Source organism: Tachypleus tridentatus, chromosome 2, assembly GCF_004210375.1.
Source record: "Tachypleus tridentatus isolate NWPU-2018 chromosome 2, ASM421037v1, whole genome shotgun sequence".
NCBI classification, from domain to species: Eukaryota; Metazoa; Arthropoda; class Merostomata; order Xiphosura; family Limulidae; genus Tachypleus; species Tachypleus tridentatus.
Window position 1 is genome coordinate 11,775,864 of NC_134826.1, and position 20,498 is coordinate 11,796,361.

General features: G+C 30.5%; 1 protein-coding gene across 1 annotated transcript in view; it reads left to right on the forward strand.

Annotated features, from left to right (window-relative positions):
* Window positions 1-20,498, forward strand: part of LOC143241403 (band 4.1-like protein 4) — a 114,107-nt gene that overhangs the window by 92,742 nt on the left and 867 nt on the right. Inside the window, exons 14-28 of the mRNA XM_076484774.1 lie at window positions 172-273; window positions 494-619; window positions 793-897; window positions 1,338-1,415; window positions 3,680-3,763; window positions 4,527-4,571; window positions 5,391-5,455; window positions 5,548-5,551; window positions 5,891-5,959; window positions 12,300-12,368; window positions 13,338-13,418; window positions 17,700-17,915; window positions 18,388-18,499; window positions 19,247-19,338; window positions 19,751-19,838. Coding sequence (XP_076340889.1) covers window positions 172-273; window positions 494-619; window positions 793-897; window positions 1,338-1,415; window positions 3,680-3,763; window positions 4,527-4,571; window positions 5,391-5,455; window positions 5,548-5,551; window positions 5,891-5,959; window positions 12,300-12,368; window positions 13,338-13,418; window positions 17,700-17,915; window positions 18,388-18,499; window positions 19,247-19,338; window positions 19,751-19,838 — 1,336 coding nt within the window. The remainder of the gene's footprint in view (window positions 1-171; window positions 274-493; window positions 620-792; window positions 898-1,337; window positions 1,416-3,679; window positions 3,764-4,526; window positions 4,572-5,390; window positions 5,456-5,547; window positions 5,552-5,890; window positions 5,960-12,299; window positions 12,369-13,337; window positions 13,419-17,699; window positions 17,916-18,387; window positions 18,500-19,246; window positions 19,339-19,750; window positions 19,839-20,498) is intronic.

The following is a 20,498-nucleotide window of genomic DNA, read 5'->3' on the forward strand; positions in this document are numbered from 1 at the left end:
GGTGATGTGTACATTCTCAGTCTAATTATGTGAAGTTGTTTTATAAAGGTTTGGAGATTTTATGTCCATTTTTCCAAAAATTAGAACCATTTTATCTTTTCTTCTTGTTGTTAAACCATAATCTACTGGAATATAAAAAAACAATATATCAAAATATCTTTATATTTCCAGCTTAGCATCCATGTACAGATCAACATCTGTTCCTTCTGCTTTTCCATTCTCAGATTCTCCTCACAGTGCACGGTCTGTCCCTTGGGAAGGTAGTAAACCCAGGTGAGATGGGGTTTTTCAGTGGACTGGGCTTTAAGGATGCTTTGATACACTTTTAATTATAAACTGACTTGTTACTTTCCATCAGATTAAAGTTAGATATTATATATATACATTTTTGAGCTGAATATTTCTGCAGGTCTTGAAGTAACTCAACTTTGTTGTTTGGTACTTTTTTCTCTCGGCTTGATTAATTGGCTTAACAAAGTATGTTTTTTTCCAGGGGTCTATATTCAAGCTCCACCAATCCATCTCCCCGATCAGCAAAAAGTGCTACATCTCACATTCATCTTCATCAGCGATCAGCCTCCACAGAGAACGGCAGTAGCTGTGATTTCAGACGAAGACGGTGAGTCTATTTTAATGTTTTAAATGTCATTTACACAGAGCACTAAAGTTATCAAAACGGGAGAGGTGTTAAATATGATATTACTCATCACTAGTGAGTAAGCTTCATTTTAAAAAGTATTACACATCGTGTAACTGATTTGAAAATGGTATTTTGTTTTTACGTATTTAAAGGCATCATCATAGCAGAAAGAGCTCGGATAATGAAAGTGAGGTGTCAAAGTCTTCCAGAGGGTCCAAAACATCAAAGTCTTCAAAACATAGTAGTTCTAATAGAAGGTGAGTTAGAAATAGATGTCAGAGTTTGAAAGTGCCTAAAAAATAGGAGCTGTAAAGTACCAGAAGGTGAACTATAAATAGATGTCAATGTCTTTCAGGCGGCCTAGAGTATTACTGTCTTCGAGAAACAGTTGCTCCAATAGAAGAATGAATTATAATAAATGTTAGTTTTCCAGAGGATGTGACATCTCCAAGTACTAGCTTTGATGAGAGAACCTCCCTGAACTGAATGTTATCTGTTTTATTTCAAGACATAAATACATGCTATGTTTGATAATGTAGAAGAACAGTTAGTTGGCTTATTTCTTTCTTACTAACATGTGGCTTACATTACTGAAAATCTACTAACATTCAACAATATTGCCAGCTGCAAAGCTCAGAACTTGTTAATTTTTTTAAATCGTTGTTTTATAATGTTGCTGTCAATTTGTGTTTCTCAGATCACACTACAGAGATGGTACTAGTGGTAGTGAATCAGAAGATCATAAGAAACACAAAAAACACCACAGGAGAGACAAGTGAGTAACAGTATCTGTGAATTGTAATGCAACAAAGAACTAACTTTACTAGAATCTAAGATGTCACTTAGTAGTGAATATTGTAGAGTTGACTACCAGTCCACAATTCCAATATGAATTGTGTGACAAGGTCCTAGATATCAATTTTAAAATATTAAAGAACATTTACATATGATAGTGTAGCTAAATGTTTACTAGACAACTAAATAAAGAATGAAAACTGATATCCCAGGGCTTCAACAAAACAGTATTAACTTGCATCATGTTCTTATAAGATTGAATTTTATGTCATATCAAAGGTGATATCTGTGGTATGTACATGGGAAGAGGTCAACCTTATACACAGTACCATTCAACATGGTATTTCAAGTTTGATGTAAGAGTTGTCAGTGTTTCATATTACCTTATGGTAGATTTTACAACAGTTCTTATTAGAGTAAATAAAATTATTTGTTGACTTGCAATCTGTGGGTTACTGGTTCGAATCCTCGTTCCACCAAACACACCCTTTCAGCCATAATGGCTTTATAATGTTACAGTCAGTCCCATTATTCATTAATAAAACATTAGCCCAAGAGTTGGTGGTGGGTGATGATGACTTGCTGCCTTCCTTGTATTCATTCACTGTTTACCCTTTCACAAGGGGCTCAGTGTAATTAATATACATGAGTTTGTCTACACATTTGCACACGTTAAGTAATTGCACCATAACTTATGACAATGCAAGCGTATCATCACAAAATGTGGCAGACTTTTAATAAAGATTACAAGTGTTTCGTACACACGAAATCAGATTTTTTTAATAAAATATTTTTATTAAAGATTTTTACTAGTAAAGATTTGTTTTGTAAAATAGTCTGTTTTGTTACTAGTCTGAGTGTGAAGTGATTTTATTTTGTAAAATAGTCTGTTGTTACTAGTCTGAGTGTGAAGTGATTTTATTTTGTAATAAAATATTTTTTGTTACTAGTAAAGTGATTTGTTTGTAAAAATAGTCTGTTTTGTTACTAGTCTGAGTGTGAAGTGATTTTATTTTATGGTGGAAAAACTATTCTTCATCCCAAAATGTCAAATAATATTTGTGTAATCTCTAACAACCTCCTAAATACATTTCAAACATTTGTTTTCAGTAAAGCTTTATATTCTGTGTTGTTTTCTATATTCTAATTATATGGTGTTTATCACTTAACCAACCTGGTAACCATCATAAAAAATTAGGAAATAAATTTATGGTTTTTCAAGCTAGAATGAGTATGTATATTAAAACAAGTATTTAGTCTAAGTAGCTTAAGTCTCATAATGCTATGTTGGAACGTGTATTTATTCATTATTATATTGACCTTCTAGTCGTGTCTGTTTAACATTACATAACTTGCATTGACATGGTGCACATGCACTCAGGTCATGTATCCTGTAATATAAAACTGTCTTCCCTACATATTAGTGAACTAGTACTTTGTAATATACACTCACATTTCAATTATTATACATTATAATTATTACTATTTATTAATAAATTATTAAACTTTAAATATAGAATAATACATTAAAAAGTAAACCAAACAATTATCTCTTCTTGTTATGACCTTTGCACTTGGGCATTTCAAAACATAGATGACCTTTGTACTTGGTTGTTGCTGGACATAGGTTGCTGAGTCTTAAATTTTGCATGTGGAGTATATCAAACAAATTTGTTTTAGCTTTTGTGTGTACAGTTTAATAAACAAACATTCATAATTAACCACACTGATACCATAGAATTACACTATAGTTTATTAAGTTTAGTAACTAATATTTATTTAAATTATAAAAAATATTAAACTTAGAGTAGACTAAAGACACAGGCTACCCCTTTGAAACATGGAAACCTTTTCAAAGATTAAAATAGCTGAGAAAAACCACTCTGGGGACATTCTAATCTGTTGATTGATTATTCACGTCATGTATTGTAGTAAACAATCAAACATAGATTTAGGTTGTGTAGAGATTACATAAATCTAGTTTAGTTTTAAACTATACAGTGAACAAATGCATTTTTAGTTTTCTATGAACATCACTTTACACCTCAACTTGTCAGAGTCTGAGTCAAACTGACTTTATAATTTGACAGGTATATCTTTAGCACAAAAGATATATTAACACAGATGACTTCTTGTGTATGACAGATTTAATTTTTCTTTATGTATTTTGAACAAAATTATCTGGTATGAAACACTGGAATAGAAATGTTTTCATATAAACTTCAGTGTCAACTTTAATCCTAGATCAGGAAGCACATATGAACTGGTTGATTCTGAGGCCCAGTGGAAAGTGGTGCAACAGCAGCAGTTAGAGAACTGCTATTTCAAGTAAGTAGAACCACTTTACTTCTGGTACATAAACCAATAATTTTATGTTCATGTCCTAGATAGATGAAATAATTAGGATCGTGCTCATGCAAAAAGTTTTATTTTGAAGCATGTTTTTATTTATTTGACTTTTAAGCATATTAAGGGATCATCTGTTCATTTGAAATGGACAAAAATTTATCCTTTATAATTTATGAACAAAACCTGGAACAAACAGTTGTGATCAAAATTATTAAAATGTCCTTTTTAAAATGTTTTATAGGAAAAAATGTTAACACATCTTTCAAATGTTACTTTAAAGATAAATTATAATAAAAAATGAATCTGGTGCACTTTTGTTTAAAAACATATATTTATTAAACTTATCCACTAAATAGAAACAAATGTAATATAATTTGCTTCATTTTACTGAGAATGTTTACATTTTTTATGAATTAGACCTGATTTATGTTTTACTAAAACTTGTACATTATTAATTTAATAAAATTATTAGTTTTATTTTTGTATTTAAATTTTTAACCAATATAATCTTGTACATATATTTTTTATTAACATGTTGGTTGTTGATTGGTTGCTACTAAGCACAAAGTTATACAATGGGCTATCTGTTTTCTGTCCACCACCTGAATTTTAAAACCATAATTCTATAAGTTACCCAGCAAACTGCTAAGAGGCTTACGACCAATGTATATCAATTGTTTTTTTATGTTAGTATGTATGCTTGTCATTAGATAGTATATATAAACCTTTTTATTTAATTCAGGCCACAAAGTGCTGTTGTTAGAGATTTGTCAAGTAGAAAAAGTGGGTGAGTCTTTCGTTCTTTGTCTTATAATTTTCTGAGTTGTAGAAGGTAAGTGTGAATGTCATGGTTAGAATCCATACAAAGTTTATATAAAGTTGTTTTATTCTGTTTCATACTTGTGTTTGTTATACTGATTTCTCACTTTCAAATCATAATTTTTTATTTTCCATACTTGACAGTTTTAGTTAGTTCTGAATGATACAGTTGAATTAGTTTAGTATTCGTAATGCTTCTTATTAGCACTTCCTTGTAAACATGTTGTTACAGTAGAAACATACCTGATATTGAAGAAATAAAAGCTATTCCGTATCAATGAACTTGTATTTGTAAGAGTTTCTAGATACTGGAAATGATCTGCTTTGTCTTGTATATAGTTTTATCTACCCTGAAGCACTGAAGTCCCTTTCTTGTGATGGTGCTTTCTTTACATACATGTATATGTGTTGATTTTCATAATGAATTATTAACATATTCATGATATCATTTGACTTATCTGATTATTGGTACTTTTCATTTACTTCATGACTGATTGGTTTTCATGTACAAATGATTGTCTAATGTATGGAATAGACTGGACATAATCAGTTTCTGTGTATTTTGAATTTTTCAGAGTAATTATCTGTCTTCATGATTTATTTATCTAATCATATTATTCTGTACATTATATTACTTGTTATAGACTTTCTGACTAGCTTGTACAATATATCAGTAATGGCCATTCTGACTCAGACAACAGTTGTAATCAGTAACAACCATTCTGATTTGAACAGAGCTATGATATTTATTAACCAGCATAACTGAAATGTTAATATCCTTCTTCAGGTATCACAACTCTGGAATGGAAACAGAATCTGAAGCAACTTTTATTCAAAAGAAAAACATAGAAGGTAAATTCACACTTTTTTAAAGCTCTCTCACAAATAATTTTGAAACTAAAATGTCACTTTATGTAAAAACTATTAAACATTACTTGACTTAGACAAGTGCTTATAGTATCTGTGCTTGTTCTGTGTTTCATAGTAAACATTTTCAGTTTATGTTCAGTTAAGACAATTTTTGTTGTCAACAGAGATATTAACTGAAAGCTGATAAAAAACTTTTTGTTCAATCAGTTATAGTTGTGTTATTCCTGTTTTATATAACTCTACTATTATAACTTGTATTTTGTAAAGAATGTGTGAAACAAGCATGTTATATTACATTGTGAAAGAACATTGTGTTCATGTTTACATTGTATCAATTTATTGATTCTTACAATTACACTAGAAGTGATTCAATCAAAAATGTACATATAAATTAATATAATCTTCTATGTGATTCAGACACAGGTCAAGGTCAAAATCTCCAGAAAACAAGAGAGGATTATCTGATGAACTTAAAAAGCACATTAAGTAAGTGCTAATCTTATTAAATACCACTATAAAACAAGATAGGGTTACCTGATGAACTTAAAAAGCACATTGAGTAAGTGCTAAGCTTTATAAATACCACTATAAAACAAAATAGTGTTACCTGATGAACTTAAAAAGCACATTGAGTAAGTGCTAAGCTTTATAAATACCATTATAAAACAAGATAGGATTACCTGATGAACTTAAAAAGCACATTGAGTAAGTGCTAAGCTTTATAAATACCACTATAAAACAAGATAGGGTTACCTGATGAACTTAAAAAGCACATTGAGTAAGTGCTAAGCTTTATAAATACCATTATAAAACAAGATAGGATTACCTGATGAACTTAAAAAGCACATTGAGTAAGTGCTAAGCTTTATAAATACCACTATAAAACAAGATAGGGTTACCTGATGAACTTAAAAAGCACATTGAGTAAGTGCTAAGCTTTATAAATACCACTATAAAACAAGATAGGATTACCTGATGAACTTAAAAAGCACATTGAGTAAGTGATAAGCTTAATACCACTATACCACTATAAAACAATTGAGTATAGTTTATAAAACAAAATAGGATTACCTGATGAACTTAAAAAGCACATTGAGTAAGTGCTAAAATACTTATATAAATACCACATTGATAAAACAAGATAGGGTTACCTGATGAACTTAAAAAAGCACATTGAGTAAGTGCTAATCTTTATAAATACCACTATAAAACAAGATAGGGTTAGCTGATGAACTTAAAAGCACATTGAGTAAGTGCTAAGCTTAATATATACCACTATAAAACAAGATAGTGTTACCTGATAAGTGCTAACTTAAAAAGCACATTGAGTAAGTGCTAAGCTTGCTAAGCTTTATAAATACCATTATAAAACAAGATAGGATTACCTGATGAACTTAAAAAGCACATTAAGTAAGTGCTAAGCTTTATAAATACCACTATAAAACAAGATAGGGTTACCTGATGAACTTAAAAAGCACATTGAGTAAGTGCTAAGCTTTATAAATACCACTATAAAACAAGATAGGGTTACCTGATGAACTTAAAAAGCACATTGAGTAAGTGCTAAGCTTTATAAATACCACTATAAAACAAGATAGGATTATTTGGTGAACTTTATACATTGAGAAAGCAATAAACTAAAAACAAATGTCACTTTGAAGATAAACCAACTTAAATAATAATAATAATAAACTTTAGACATGCTCCAGAGTTTTACACATTTCAAAATTGTATTTATTTTTATCAACTCATCATATCCTTCACTTTAGAACCTTTTGGTACTTAGACTGCCAACTAACTATTAGTACTTAGACTGCCAACTAACTATTAGTACTTAGACTGCCAACTAACTATTAGTACTTAGACTGCCAACTAACTATTAGTACTTAGACTGCCAACTAACTATTAGTACTTAGACTGACAACTAACTATTAGTACTTAGACTGCCAACTAACTATTAGTACTTAGACTGCCAACTAACTATTAGTACTTAGACTGCCAACTAACTATTAGTACTTAGACTGCCAACTAACTATTAGTACTTAGACTGCCAACTAACTATTAGTACTTAGACTGCCAACTAACTATTAGTACTTAGACTGCCAACTGCTATTAGTACTTAGACTGCCAACTAACTATTAGTACTTAGACTGCCAACTAACTATTAGTACTTAGACTGCCAACTAACTATTACTGTAACTTAGACTGCCAACTAACTATTAGTACTTAGACTGCCAACTAACTATTAGTACTTAGACTGCCAACTAACTATTAGTACTTAGACTGCCAACTAACTATTAGTACTTAGACTGCCAACTAACTATTTAGTACTTAGTACTTAGACTGCCAACTAACTATTAGTACTTAGACTGCCAACTAACTATTAGTACTTAGACTGCCAACCAACTATTAGTACTTAGACTGCCAACTAACTATTAGTACTTAGACTGCCAACTAACTATTAGTACTTAGACTGCCAACTAACTATTAGTACTTAGACTGCCAACTAACTATTAGTACTTAGACTGCCAACTAACTATTAGTACTTAGACTGCCAACTAACTATTAGTACTTAGACTGCCAACTAACTATTAGTACTTAGACTGCCAACTAACTATTAGTACTTAGACTGCCAACTAACTATTAGTACTTAGACTGCCAACTAACTATTAGTACTTAGACTGCCAACTAACTATTAGTACTTAGACTGCCAACTAACTATTAGTACTTAGACTGCCAACCAACTATTAGTACTTAGACTGCCAACCAACTATTAGTACTTAGACTGCCAACTAACTATTAGTACTTAGACTGCCAACTAACTATTAGTACTTAGACTGCCAACTAACTATTAGTACTTAGACTGCCAACTAACTATTAGTACTTAGACTGCCAACTAACTATTAGTACTTAGACTGCCAACTAACTATTAGTACTTAGACTGCCAACTAACTATTAGTACTTAGACTGCCAACCAACTATTAGTACTTAGACTGCCAACTAACTATTAGTACTTAGACTGCCAACTAACTATTAGTACTTAGACTGCCAACTAACTATTAGTACTTAGACTGCCAACTAACTATTAGTACTTAGACTGCCAACTAACTATTAGTACTTAGACTGCCAACTTAGTACTGACTGCAACTAACTATTAGTACTTAGACTGCCAACTAACTATTAGTACTTAGACTGCCAACTAACTATTAGTACTTAGACTGCCAACTAACTATTAGTACTTAGACTGCCAACTAACTATTAGTACTTAGACTGCCAACTAACTATTAGTACTTAGACTGCCAACTAACTATTAGTACTTAGACTGCCAACCAACTATTAGTACTTAGACTGCCAACCAACTATTAGTACTTAGACTGCCAACTAACTATTAGTACTTAGACTGCCAACTAACTATTAGTACTTAGACTGCCAACTAACTATTAGTACTTAGACTGCCAACTAACTATTAGTACTTAGACTGCCAACTAACTATTAGTACTTAGACTGCCAACTAACTATTAGTACTTAGACTGCCAACTAACTATTAGTACTTAGACTGCCAACTAACTATTAGTACTTAGACTGCCAACTAACTATTAGTACTTAGACTGCCAACTAACTATTAGTACTTAGACTGCCAACTAACTATTAGTACTTAGACTGCCAACTAACTATTAGTACTTAGACTGACAACTAACTATTAGTACTTAGACTGACAACTAACTATTAGTACTTAGACTGACAACTAACTATTAGTACTTAGACTGACAACTAACTATTAGTACTTAGACTGACAACTAACTATTAGTACTTAGACTGCCAACTAACTATTAGTACTTAGACTGCCAACTAACTATTAGTACTTAGACTGCCAACTAACTATTAGTACTTAGACTGCCAACTAACTATTAGTACTTAGACTGCCAACTAACTATTAGTACTTAGACTGCCAACTAACTATTAGTACTTAGACTGACAACTAACTATTAGTACTTAGACTGACAACTAACTATTAGTACTTAGACTGACAACTAACTATTCTTTACCAGAAAGAAATGTTTTCCTACTATTAGGTATGCTTACTGATTTACAAATTTCCATCAGAAGGAAATATTCTGCTATTAACAATTGATAATCTCATGCTTATTAGTTTCCATCAGAAGTACGTATTCCATTATATACTGCTAACAATCTCATCGGTATAGTTTCTATCAGAAGTAGATATTCCGTTATTAACAACTAACAATCTCAATGGTATAGTTTCCATCAGAAGTAGGTATTCCGTTATTAACAGCTAACAGTCTCGTCCGTATAGTTTCCATCACAAATAGGTATTCCGTTATTAACAGCTAACAATCTCGTCGGTATAGTTTCCTTCACTAGTAGGCATTCCATTATTAACAGCTAACAATCTTGCCTGTATAGTTTCCTTCAGAAGTAAGTATTCCATTATTAACAGGTAGTAATGTCATCCTGTATAACTTATGTTGTAAACCAGTATAACATTATTAATAGTTAGTTATGTCATCCTGTATAACTTATGTTGTAAACCAGTATAACATTATTAATAGTTAGTTATGACATCCTGTATAACTTATGTTGTAAACCAGTATAACATTATTAATAGTTAGTTATGTCATCCTGTATAACTTATGTTGTAAACCACTATAACATTATTAATAGTTAGTTATGACATCCTGTATAACTTATGTTGTAAACCAGTATAACATTATTAATAGTTAGTTATGACATCCTGTATAACTTATGTTGTAAACCAGTATAACATTATTAATAGTTAGTTATGTCATCCTGTATAACTTATGTTGTAAACCAGTATAACATTATTAACAGGTAGTTATGTCATCCTGTATAACTTATGTTGTAAACCAGTATAAGATTATTAACGGGTAGTTATGTCATCCTGTATAACTTATGTTGTAAACCAGTATAACATTATTAATAGTTAGTTATGTCATCCTGTATAACTTATGTTGTAAACCAGTATAACATTATTAATAGTTAGTTATGTCATCCTGTATAACTTATGTTGTAAACCAGTATAACATTATTAACAGGTAGTTATGTCATCCTGTATAACTTATGTTGTAAACCAGTATAACATTATTAACAGGTAGTTATGACATCCTGTATAACTTATGTTTTAAACCAGTATAACATTATTAACAGGTAGTTATGTCATCCTGTATAACTTATGTTGTAAACCAGTATAAGATTATTAACGGGTAGTTATGTCATCCTGTATAACTTATGTTGTAAACCAGTATAACATTATTAATAGTTAGTTATGTCATCCTGTATAACTTATGTTGTAAACCAGTATAACATTATTAATAGTTAGTTATGTCATCCTGTATAACTTATGTTGTAAACCAGTACAACATTATTAACAGGTAGTTATGTCATCCTGTATAACTTATGTTGTAAACCAGTATAACATTATTAATAGTTAGTTTTGTCATCCTGTATAACTTATGTTGTAAACCAGTATAACATTATTAATAGTTAGTTATGTCATCCTGTATAACTTATGTTGTAAACCAGTATAACATTATTAATAGTTAGTTATGTCATGCTGTATAACTTATGTTGTAAACCAGTATAACATTATTAATAGTTAGTTATGTCATCCTGTACAGCTTATGTTGTAAACCAGTATAACATTATTAATAGTTAGTTATGTCATCCTGTATAACTTATGTTGTAAACCAGTATAACATTATTAATAGTTATGACATCCTGTATAACTTATGTTGTAAACCATTATAACATTATTAACAGGTAGTTATGTCATCCTGTACAGCTTATGTTGTAAACCAGTATAACATTATTAATAGTTAGTTATGCCATCCTGTATAACTTATGTTGTAAACCAGTATAACATTATTAATAGTCAGTTATGTCATCCTGTACAGCTTATGTTGTAAACCAGTATAACATTATTAACAGGTAGTTATGTCATTCTGTACAGCTTATGTTGTAAACCAGTATAACATTATTAACAGGTAGTTATGTCATCCTGTATAACTTATGTTGTAAACCAGTATAACATTATTAATAGTTAGTTATGTCATCCTGTATAACTTATGTTGTAAACCAGTATAACATTATTAACAGGTAGTTATGTCATCCTGTATAACTTATGTTGTAAACCAGTATAACATTATTAATAGTTAGTTTTATCATCCTGTATAACTTATGTTGTAAACCAGTATAACATTATTAATATTTAGTTATGTCATCCTGTACAGCTTATGTTGTAAACCAGTATAACATTATTAATAGTTAGTAATGTCATTCTTTATAGCTTATATTGGTCTTGGTATAGAACACTGGTATAACAAATAAATTCAGTTTTAAAAACCAGTAGATGTGAGAAGCAAGCTTTACAGATTCTATTAAAATAATTTTATAGTGTGAAACTGAATCATTTAGCTTCTAAACTATCTTGAGTATCCACCTGGAGGTGTAAAAGGGTTTAAGAAATATACATACAGATATGACAATATTACAGTAGCTGTTGTCAGTCTATCTTGATTAATAAGTGTCATATTTCACTCTGTGAAATTTAATGTGTGTATTTCTTTTTATGAGAAATTCTTACGTAAAGGCAATATGTTTTTATAACTTGTTTATAAAACTGTATTGTGTTTCAAAGTAACAATTGTATGGATGTTGTACAAATGTTTTGTGTAGATAAATGTTTTTTTATAATAATTTATTATAATTGTGTATTCTCAAATATATTCTTACAATAGAAGTGTATCCTTTATTTATGTTACACTTTGTTGAAATGGTTCTGGTTTAGATATACATTGATTGATCCTGAAAATTTGACAGAACATGAAAAACAAGACATCAAGTATACAAAGGTTGAGTAAGTAGATTTTAACCTGACTTCTAACATTTTCTAAACAAAATATACCAAGTTCAAATTTTAGTGTTAGTCTAGTTTTTCTTATAGTTTAAACCATTATATTTTTAATTTATTAGCACATTAATAGCTGAAAGTTACATTAATGCTGAAGAAACAGTCCAAAGAATGTAAAAATTTTGAAATTTAATTTATGTATAAAATTTTAAATATGAAAATGACATAACACAATGAGGCTCAGTGGTAAGAACGTGGGCTTAGAATGCTAAAAACTGGGTTTTAATACAGTTACAATGCCCAGAACAGGAACAGCTGTAGCTTTGTGTTAAACAATAAACACATGAAAATATGGGTTTTAATACAATGGCTAGACCAGGAGCAGCTGTAGCTTTGTGTTAAACAATAAACATATGAAAAACTGGGTTTTAATACAATGGCTAGACCAGGAGCAGCTGTGGTTTTGTGCTTAACAATAAACATATGAAAAACTGTTGTACACAATTAACCTTTAGTTAGTTTTAGGTAAAAGATATTGAATTACAGTAAAATATAATAATATTTTACTGCCAGCTGAATCTACAGTGAACTGAACTGTTTCTCAGTAACATCACGTGTACTTCTGATCAAAGAAGCTTTTAACCATGGCTTTAGTGCAAGTATGGCAGGTTGAATCCAAGAAGTGCTAGTATACTTGTTGAAACATATTTTCATTATTTGTGGTGCACTATTAAACTTTTAAATGAAAGTATATTTTATGTTTAACAGCTTATACTGCCATCTATGTTTACAGTTGTAAACTAGAAGATGTCATTATAAAACTATGTTTTATATTCCTGTAATTATGTATATTGTACTTTGATAACGACATACAAGCTGTTTTATTTTACAATTAAACAATGAAAGATATCATAAATGTCTGTATGTTTGTAACATACATTTTTCTATTTTTTGCTGTCATTTATTGCTTTGCAGAAGTGACAGTAGATTGGTGAAGGTTCGATATTCACCTACAAGTGGTCAAGCTTACTGTCGAGTTGCCAGACTGCCATTAAAGTAAGTGTAAATCTTATAATACAAATAGTCTTTGTGTTGAAACCATATGTAACTACTGGGACATGAGTTGGCCAAAGTACAGCTCTGTATTTCAGAGTTGTGAGCCTCATTCTAATATTATAAAAACATTCTCTGCTCTGGGTGCATCATAAGAAGGACAGCAATCCTTTAGTATATTATGGTGGATAGTAGGTGATCCTGACAAACCTTCTTCGTCCTGGTCAGTAGTTCAAAATCTGAAATGACAGCAGCTAATCTTAGTTGCTTTGTTATGAATACAAATATCCTTGTTAAAAAAATTGTGTGAAATAACTTTTTTCTAGGTTAATATAAATTTTTTAGATATTTAAAACTGAATACCTCTGGTGGCTCATTGTTAAGTCTGAAGACTTATAACACTAAACAAATAAGATTTGGATTCCCACAGTGAGCAGATCACACACAAGTCCATTGTGTAACTTTCAAATTAGGTTACATTTAAATTTTACAAAACTATAAGTAAAGAACAAATGTTAGATTTGTCAGCAACAGACATGTTTTATGTTCACATTTGGGTACAAAATGAAACCTTAAGTATAATGAATACAGTTTATTGTGTTTGATATTACAACCCATTACAACAGACATGTTTTATGTTCACATTTGGGTACAAAATGAAACCTTAAGTATAATGAATACAGTTTATTGTGTTTGATATTACAACCCATTACAACAGACATGTTTTATGTTCACATTTGGGTACAAAATGAAACCTTAAGTATAATGAATACAGTTTATTGTGTTTGATATTACAACCCATTACAACATACATGTTTTATGTTCACATTTGGGTACAAAATGAAACCTTAAGTATAATGAATACAGTTTATTGTGTTTGATATTACAACCCATTACAACAGACATGTTTTATGTTCACATTTGGGTACAAAATGAAACCTTAAGTATAATGAATACAGTTTATTGTGTTTGATATTACAACCCATTACAACAGACATGTTTTATGTTCACATTTGGGTACAAAATGAAACCTTAAGTATAATGAATACAGTTTGTTGTGTTTGATATTACAACCCATTACAACAGACATGTTTTATGTTCACATTTGGGTACAAAATGAAACCTTAAGTATAATGAATACAGTTTGTTGTGTTTGATATTACAACCCATTACAACAGACATGTTTTATGTTCACATTTGGGTACAAATGAAACCTTAAGTATAATGAATACAGTTTGTTGTGTTTGATATTACAACCCATTACAACAGACATGTTTTATGTTCACATTTGGGTACAAAATGAAACCTTAAGTATAATGAATACAGTTTGTTGTGTTTGATATTACAACCCATTACAACAGACATGTTTTATGTTCACATTTGGGTACAAAATGAAACCTTAAGTATAATGAATACAGTTTATTGTGTTTGATATTACAACCCATTACAACAGACATGTTTTATGTTCACATTTGGGTACAAAATGAAACCTTAAGTATAATGAATACAGTTTGTTGTGTTTGATATTACAACCCATTACAACAGACATGTTTTATGTTCACATTTGGGTACAAAATGAAACCTTAAGTATAATGAATACAGTTTGTTGTGTTTGATATTACAACCCATTACAACAGACATGTTTTATGTTCACATTTGGGTACAAAATGAAACCTTAAGTATAATGAATACAGTTTGTTGTGTTTGATATTACAACCCATTACAACAGACATGTTTTATGTTCACATTTGGGTACAAATGAAACCTTAAGTATAATGAATACAGTTTGTTGTGTTTGATATTACAACCCATTACAACAGACATGTTTTATGTTCACATTTGGGTACAAAATGAAACCTTAAGTATAATGAATACAGTTTGTTGTGTTTGATATTACAACCCATTACAACAGACATGTTTTATGTTCACATTTGGGTACAAAATGAAACCTTAAGTATAATGAATACAGTTTGTTGTGTTTGATATTACAACCCATTACAACAGACATGTTTTATGTTCACATTTGGGTACAAAATGAAACCTTAAGTGTAATGAATACAGTTTATTGTGTTTGATATTACAACCCATTACAACAGACATGTTTTATGTTCACATTTGGGTACAAAATGAAACCTTAAGTATAATGAATACAGTTTATTGTGTTTGATATTACAACCCATTACAACAGACATGTTTTATGTTCACATTTGGGTACAAAATGAAACCTTAAGTATAATGAATACAGTTTGTTGTGTTTGATATTACAACCCATTACAACAGACATGTTTTATGTTCACATTTGGGTACAAAATGAAACCTTAAGTATAATGAATACAGTTTGTTGTGTTTGATATTACAACCCATTACAACAGACATGTTTTATGTTCACATTTGGGTACAAAATGAAACCTTAAGTATAATGAATACAGTTTATTGTGTTTGATATTACAACCCATTACAACAGACATGTTTTATGTTCACATTTGGGTACAAAATGAAACCTTAAGTATAATGAATACAGTTTATTGTGTTTGATATTACAACCCATTACAACAGACATGTTTTATGTTCACATTTGGGTACAAAATGAAACCTTAAGTATAATGAATACAGTTTGTTGTGTTTGATATTACAACCCATTACAACAGACATGTTTTATGTTCACATTTGGGTACAAAATGAAACCTTAAGTATAATGAATACAGTTTATTGTGTTTGATATTACAACCCATTACAACAGACATGTTTTATGTTCACATTTGGGTACAAAATGAAACCTTAAGTATAATGAATACAGTTTATTGTGTTTGATATTACAACCCATTACAACAGACATGTTTTATGTTCACATTTGGGTACAAATGAAACCTTAAGTATAATGAATACAGTTTATTGTGTTTGATATTACAACCCATTACAACAGACATGTTTTATGTTCACATTTGGGTACAAAATGAAACCTTAAGTATAATGAATACAGTTTATTGTGTTTGATATTACAACCCATTACAACAGACATGTTTTATGTTCACATTTGGGTACAAAATGAAACCTTAAGTATAATGAATACAGTTTATTGTGTTTGATATTACAACCCATTACAACAGACATGTTTTATGTTCACATTTGGGTACAAAATGAAACCTTAAGTATAATGAATACAGTTTATTGTGTTTGATATTACAACCCATTACAACAGACATGTTTTATGTTCACATTTGGGTACAAAATGAAACCTTAAGTATAATGAATACAGTTTGTTGTGTTTGATATTACAACCCATTGCAACAGACATGTTTTATGTTCACATTTGGGTACAAAATGAAACCTTAAGTATAATGAATACAGTTTATTGTGTTTGATATTACAACCCATTATATCTCACTCAGCCCATCAAACTTCCTGCTCAATGTGGAAAGGACTAGATTTAATGTCTTATTGACTACATACCTAGTTTAACATTCTCATATAATAAAACATACACTGTAATATTAGTCTGAGAAATACAAAGATATTAATTACATTTTACTCGCTTCAAAAATGCTTTATTTATTTTATAAATGTTCCATATCTTTATATTAGAAAATTATATTATTTGTTCAGTAAATTGTTGAGATAAAAACTCAAGTATAACGTATGACACGTCTTACTGTTACAACAAATATTTTATAGATGAGTTAAACCTTTGCAAATATAAATAGTTTGAGAAATGTAAACTGTTAAGTGAAAGTTGTATTGATTCTACAGTTTTATTAAATAGTTTAAAATAAATTTGTATGCTTATAGCTGTACAAAAGGTGAGTAAACTTTACATACATAAAGAAATGGGTACCAAATGTACTGTATATCTATAATGTAAATCATGTAATATCACGTTTCTACGTTATTTAATGGGGCAGGCTTAGCCGAGGGGTCAGTGTACCAGAAAGTGAATCTGGTTGTCCACGTGGTTTATATATGCCATTGCTGAAAAAAACTAAAAAGACAACTTTCTCTTTGGGGATATTGAATGAATTATAAGAGCAACAGTCAAATCCCAATTTCATTAAAACCCACCAAGAGTTAGTTGGTGGTGGGTTCTGTTGATTAGCTCCCTTCCCTCTATACTATCAGTTCAAAATTAGGGGAAGATAGTCCTGTGTGGCTGAGTCCTAGTGTCCAAAAACAACTACTGTGTTGTATGAAGTGCAACAATAGTCCTGGTGGCTTGGTGCTTGCATCCAGAAACAAATACTGTGTCATATATTAAACACTTACGTAGTCACTCTTAATCTATATTTCCAGGAACTCTTCAGAACAGTTGAAAAGCAAGGTGTCAGCTGGAGGTGCTGATAGCCCACCTCCTCCTTATGCAGAAGGTGGGCCTGTATTACATGAAAATTCTCAGATGCTCACACATGCAGGAGGTGGCTTTGCTATGACAACTCAACCAAACCATACTAAGGTCTCAGACAACCAGAGTAAACATGTGACTTCTATACTCCCTAGTAATACATACAGGTATTGGCAAGAATATTTTTTACAAACATGAATTAAGACTACTTTCACATGACTGTATTAAACTTATATGTTCGAAACGTGGTGTTGACAACCTTAACAATAGTTAAATTTTATAATTCCAATCATCCATGAAAAAACAATTAGAACCTTAAAAAATTAACTTTTATTTCAACTGATGAAAAAGGAACAAGTCACTTGATAGCTAATTTGTTTTTGTAGACAGAATATTGTGATTTGAATTTTTAAGATTTTGATACTAATCCTCAATTATGAAAGAAGTTCTTAACATCTGTAATTAAAGATGGTTTTTCTGTTATTACTATGTTTTTTGTATCAGTTTTCTTGAATGATAAATACATACATTAATAAAAATTACTTGAATGTCTGTAGTTTTAATAACATCAATAGATAAAAAAAAATTAACCTTAACATAAAATTTGCCATGTTACTGTTCTGTGTTTTAATAATGCAGACATAACTTGTCGGTGCCATTACCTGGAACATCCATGACTCACAGTAATAGAGGATTTGTTCAGACTCAGATGATTAAACCCCAAATCAATCATTCCTTTCTTCAAAACCAGGTAAGACATATTTTATCATCTATATATCGTAACTTTGATGTTATACCATGAAAGTAGACACTTGTAACTTCTCATTTGTACTTATAATCTACTATTTAATTTAAGCCTACAAGTTTAGTTACTTTTAGCCTTAAAATTAATGTTTTATGTTTTTTAATACGTTTTACTGATTTGATACAAGTAGATCTGATTTTGAGATAAAGTCAATCCACATGCACTCCTCAGTAGTGAGTCTGAACACTTACAACATGCGTTTCCATACTCGTGGTGAGCAGACACAAACACATCCCTTTGTGCTTTACAAAAACAAAGAAAATATACGTGTCGATTGTTTATATAGAATTACTGTCTCCAATTTAATATATTTTGCCTGTTTAGATTTGGTTTTTAAATTGGAGGTTATACCAACAGTACCTTTAAGAATTACAGTAAAAGAAAAAAACGGATTAAAGATTGTTTGTCTCAGGAACTAAAATGTTAGAAACAGTCTTATGTTGATAATGTTTTTAGATTCAGTTGTTATTTTCAAACAGTCTTATGTTGATAATGTTTTTAGATTCAGTTGTTATTTTCAAACAGTCTTATGTTTGATAATGTTTTTAGATTCAGTTGGTATTTTCAAACAGTCTTATGTTGATAATGTTTTTAGATTCAGTTGGTATTTTCAAACAGTCTTATATTTGATAATGTTTTTAGATTCAGTTGGTAATATTAAGAACTATTAAACAAAATCTTGATCCTTGGCAGTCCTTGAACATGAAATCCAGTGACAATAGATTACAACCTGAAGCCAGTGATAATGACAACAGTGGGAGTCAAACAAAGTTGCAGTGTTCAAAGTAAGAAGTTTCACACTTCCCAGAGATCATTTGGAGAACTGATTGTGAAAATGATTGTTTTCATTTTGTAGATATTAAGAATTAAATAGCATAATGGAAGAGAGCACTAAATCAATGTTATTTTGTTTATACATCTCAGTCTGTTTTTCAGAAACAATTCAACTTGTTAGTAAAATTGCCAAACCAATCAGTAGATCTTATACACTGTAAACTGTGTAAATCTTGAACCATGAGAGAATGAATTGCTTGAAAAATGGTAGCTTACATAACTAATGTTCAAACAAGTTATGATTTACTTTAAAATATTATTAATACCATGCTGTTCTATACTCTATTTGTTTCTTGTATAATACACATTGTGGAAAATGTGTATTGGTTTTCTGTATAGAAAGACCAATTTTTTTACTTACAGAACGTCTAATGGAATAACAAACCCCATGACAGCACATCTTTCACCACTCGTGTCTTTTAAGACATCAGGAAAAACTACTGATGATAAGGTAGATATGATCTCATTACTTACAATACTATATCTGTCGTTGACTGAAGACTGTATTAAAATATGACATAAAATTAAAGTATATTTGCAGACAGATAAGGACTGCACATATATATAGTGATAGTTCTACAAGATAAGGACTGCACATATATATAGTGATAGTTCTACAAGATAAGGACTGCACATATATATAGTGATAGTTCTACAAGATAAGGACTACACATATATATACGAGGTCTGTTCAAAAAATATGCGGTCTGACGTCATAAAACAAAATGTACTTTATTTAGAAGTTACAGGTCTGGGACCCCTTCAAAGTACTCTCCTCCCCAACGCACACACTTATCCCAATGGTGTTTCCACTTGTTGAAACAGTCCTGATGCACGCTTCTTTTGTAATGTCCTCCAGCTCCTTCGTCGCATTTGCCTTAATCTCGGGAATCGTCTCAAATCTTCTTCCTTTCAAGGGTCTATTGAGTTTGGGGAACAAGACAAAATCGCAAGGAACAAGGTCAGGTGAGTAGAGGGGGTGAGGAAGAACAGTGATGGAGTGTTTGGCCAAAAACTCGCGAGTTCTGAGGCACAAATTTCGCAGCAACGCGGTGCATCTTCAATTTTTCGGTCAAAATCTCGTAACAAGATCTAACTGATATCCCACACT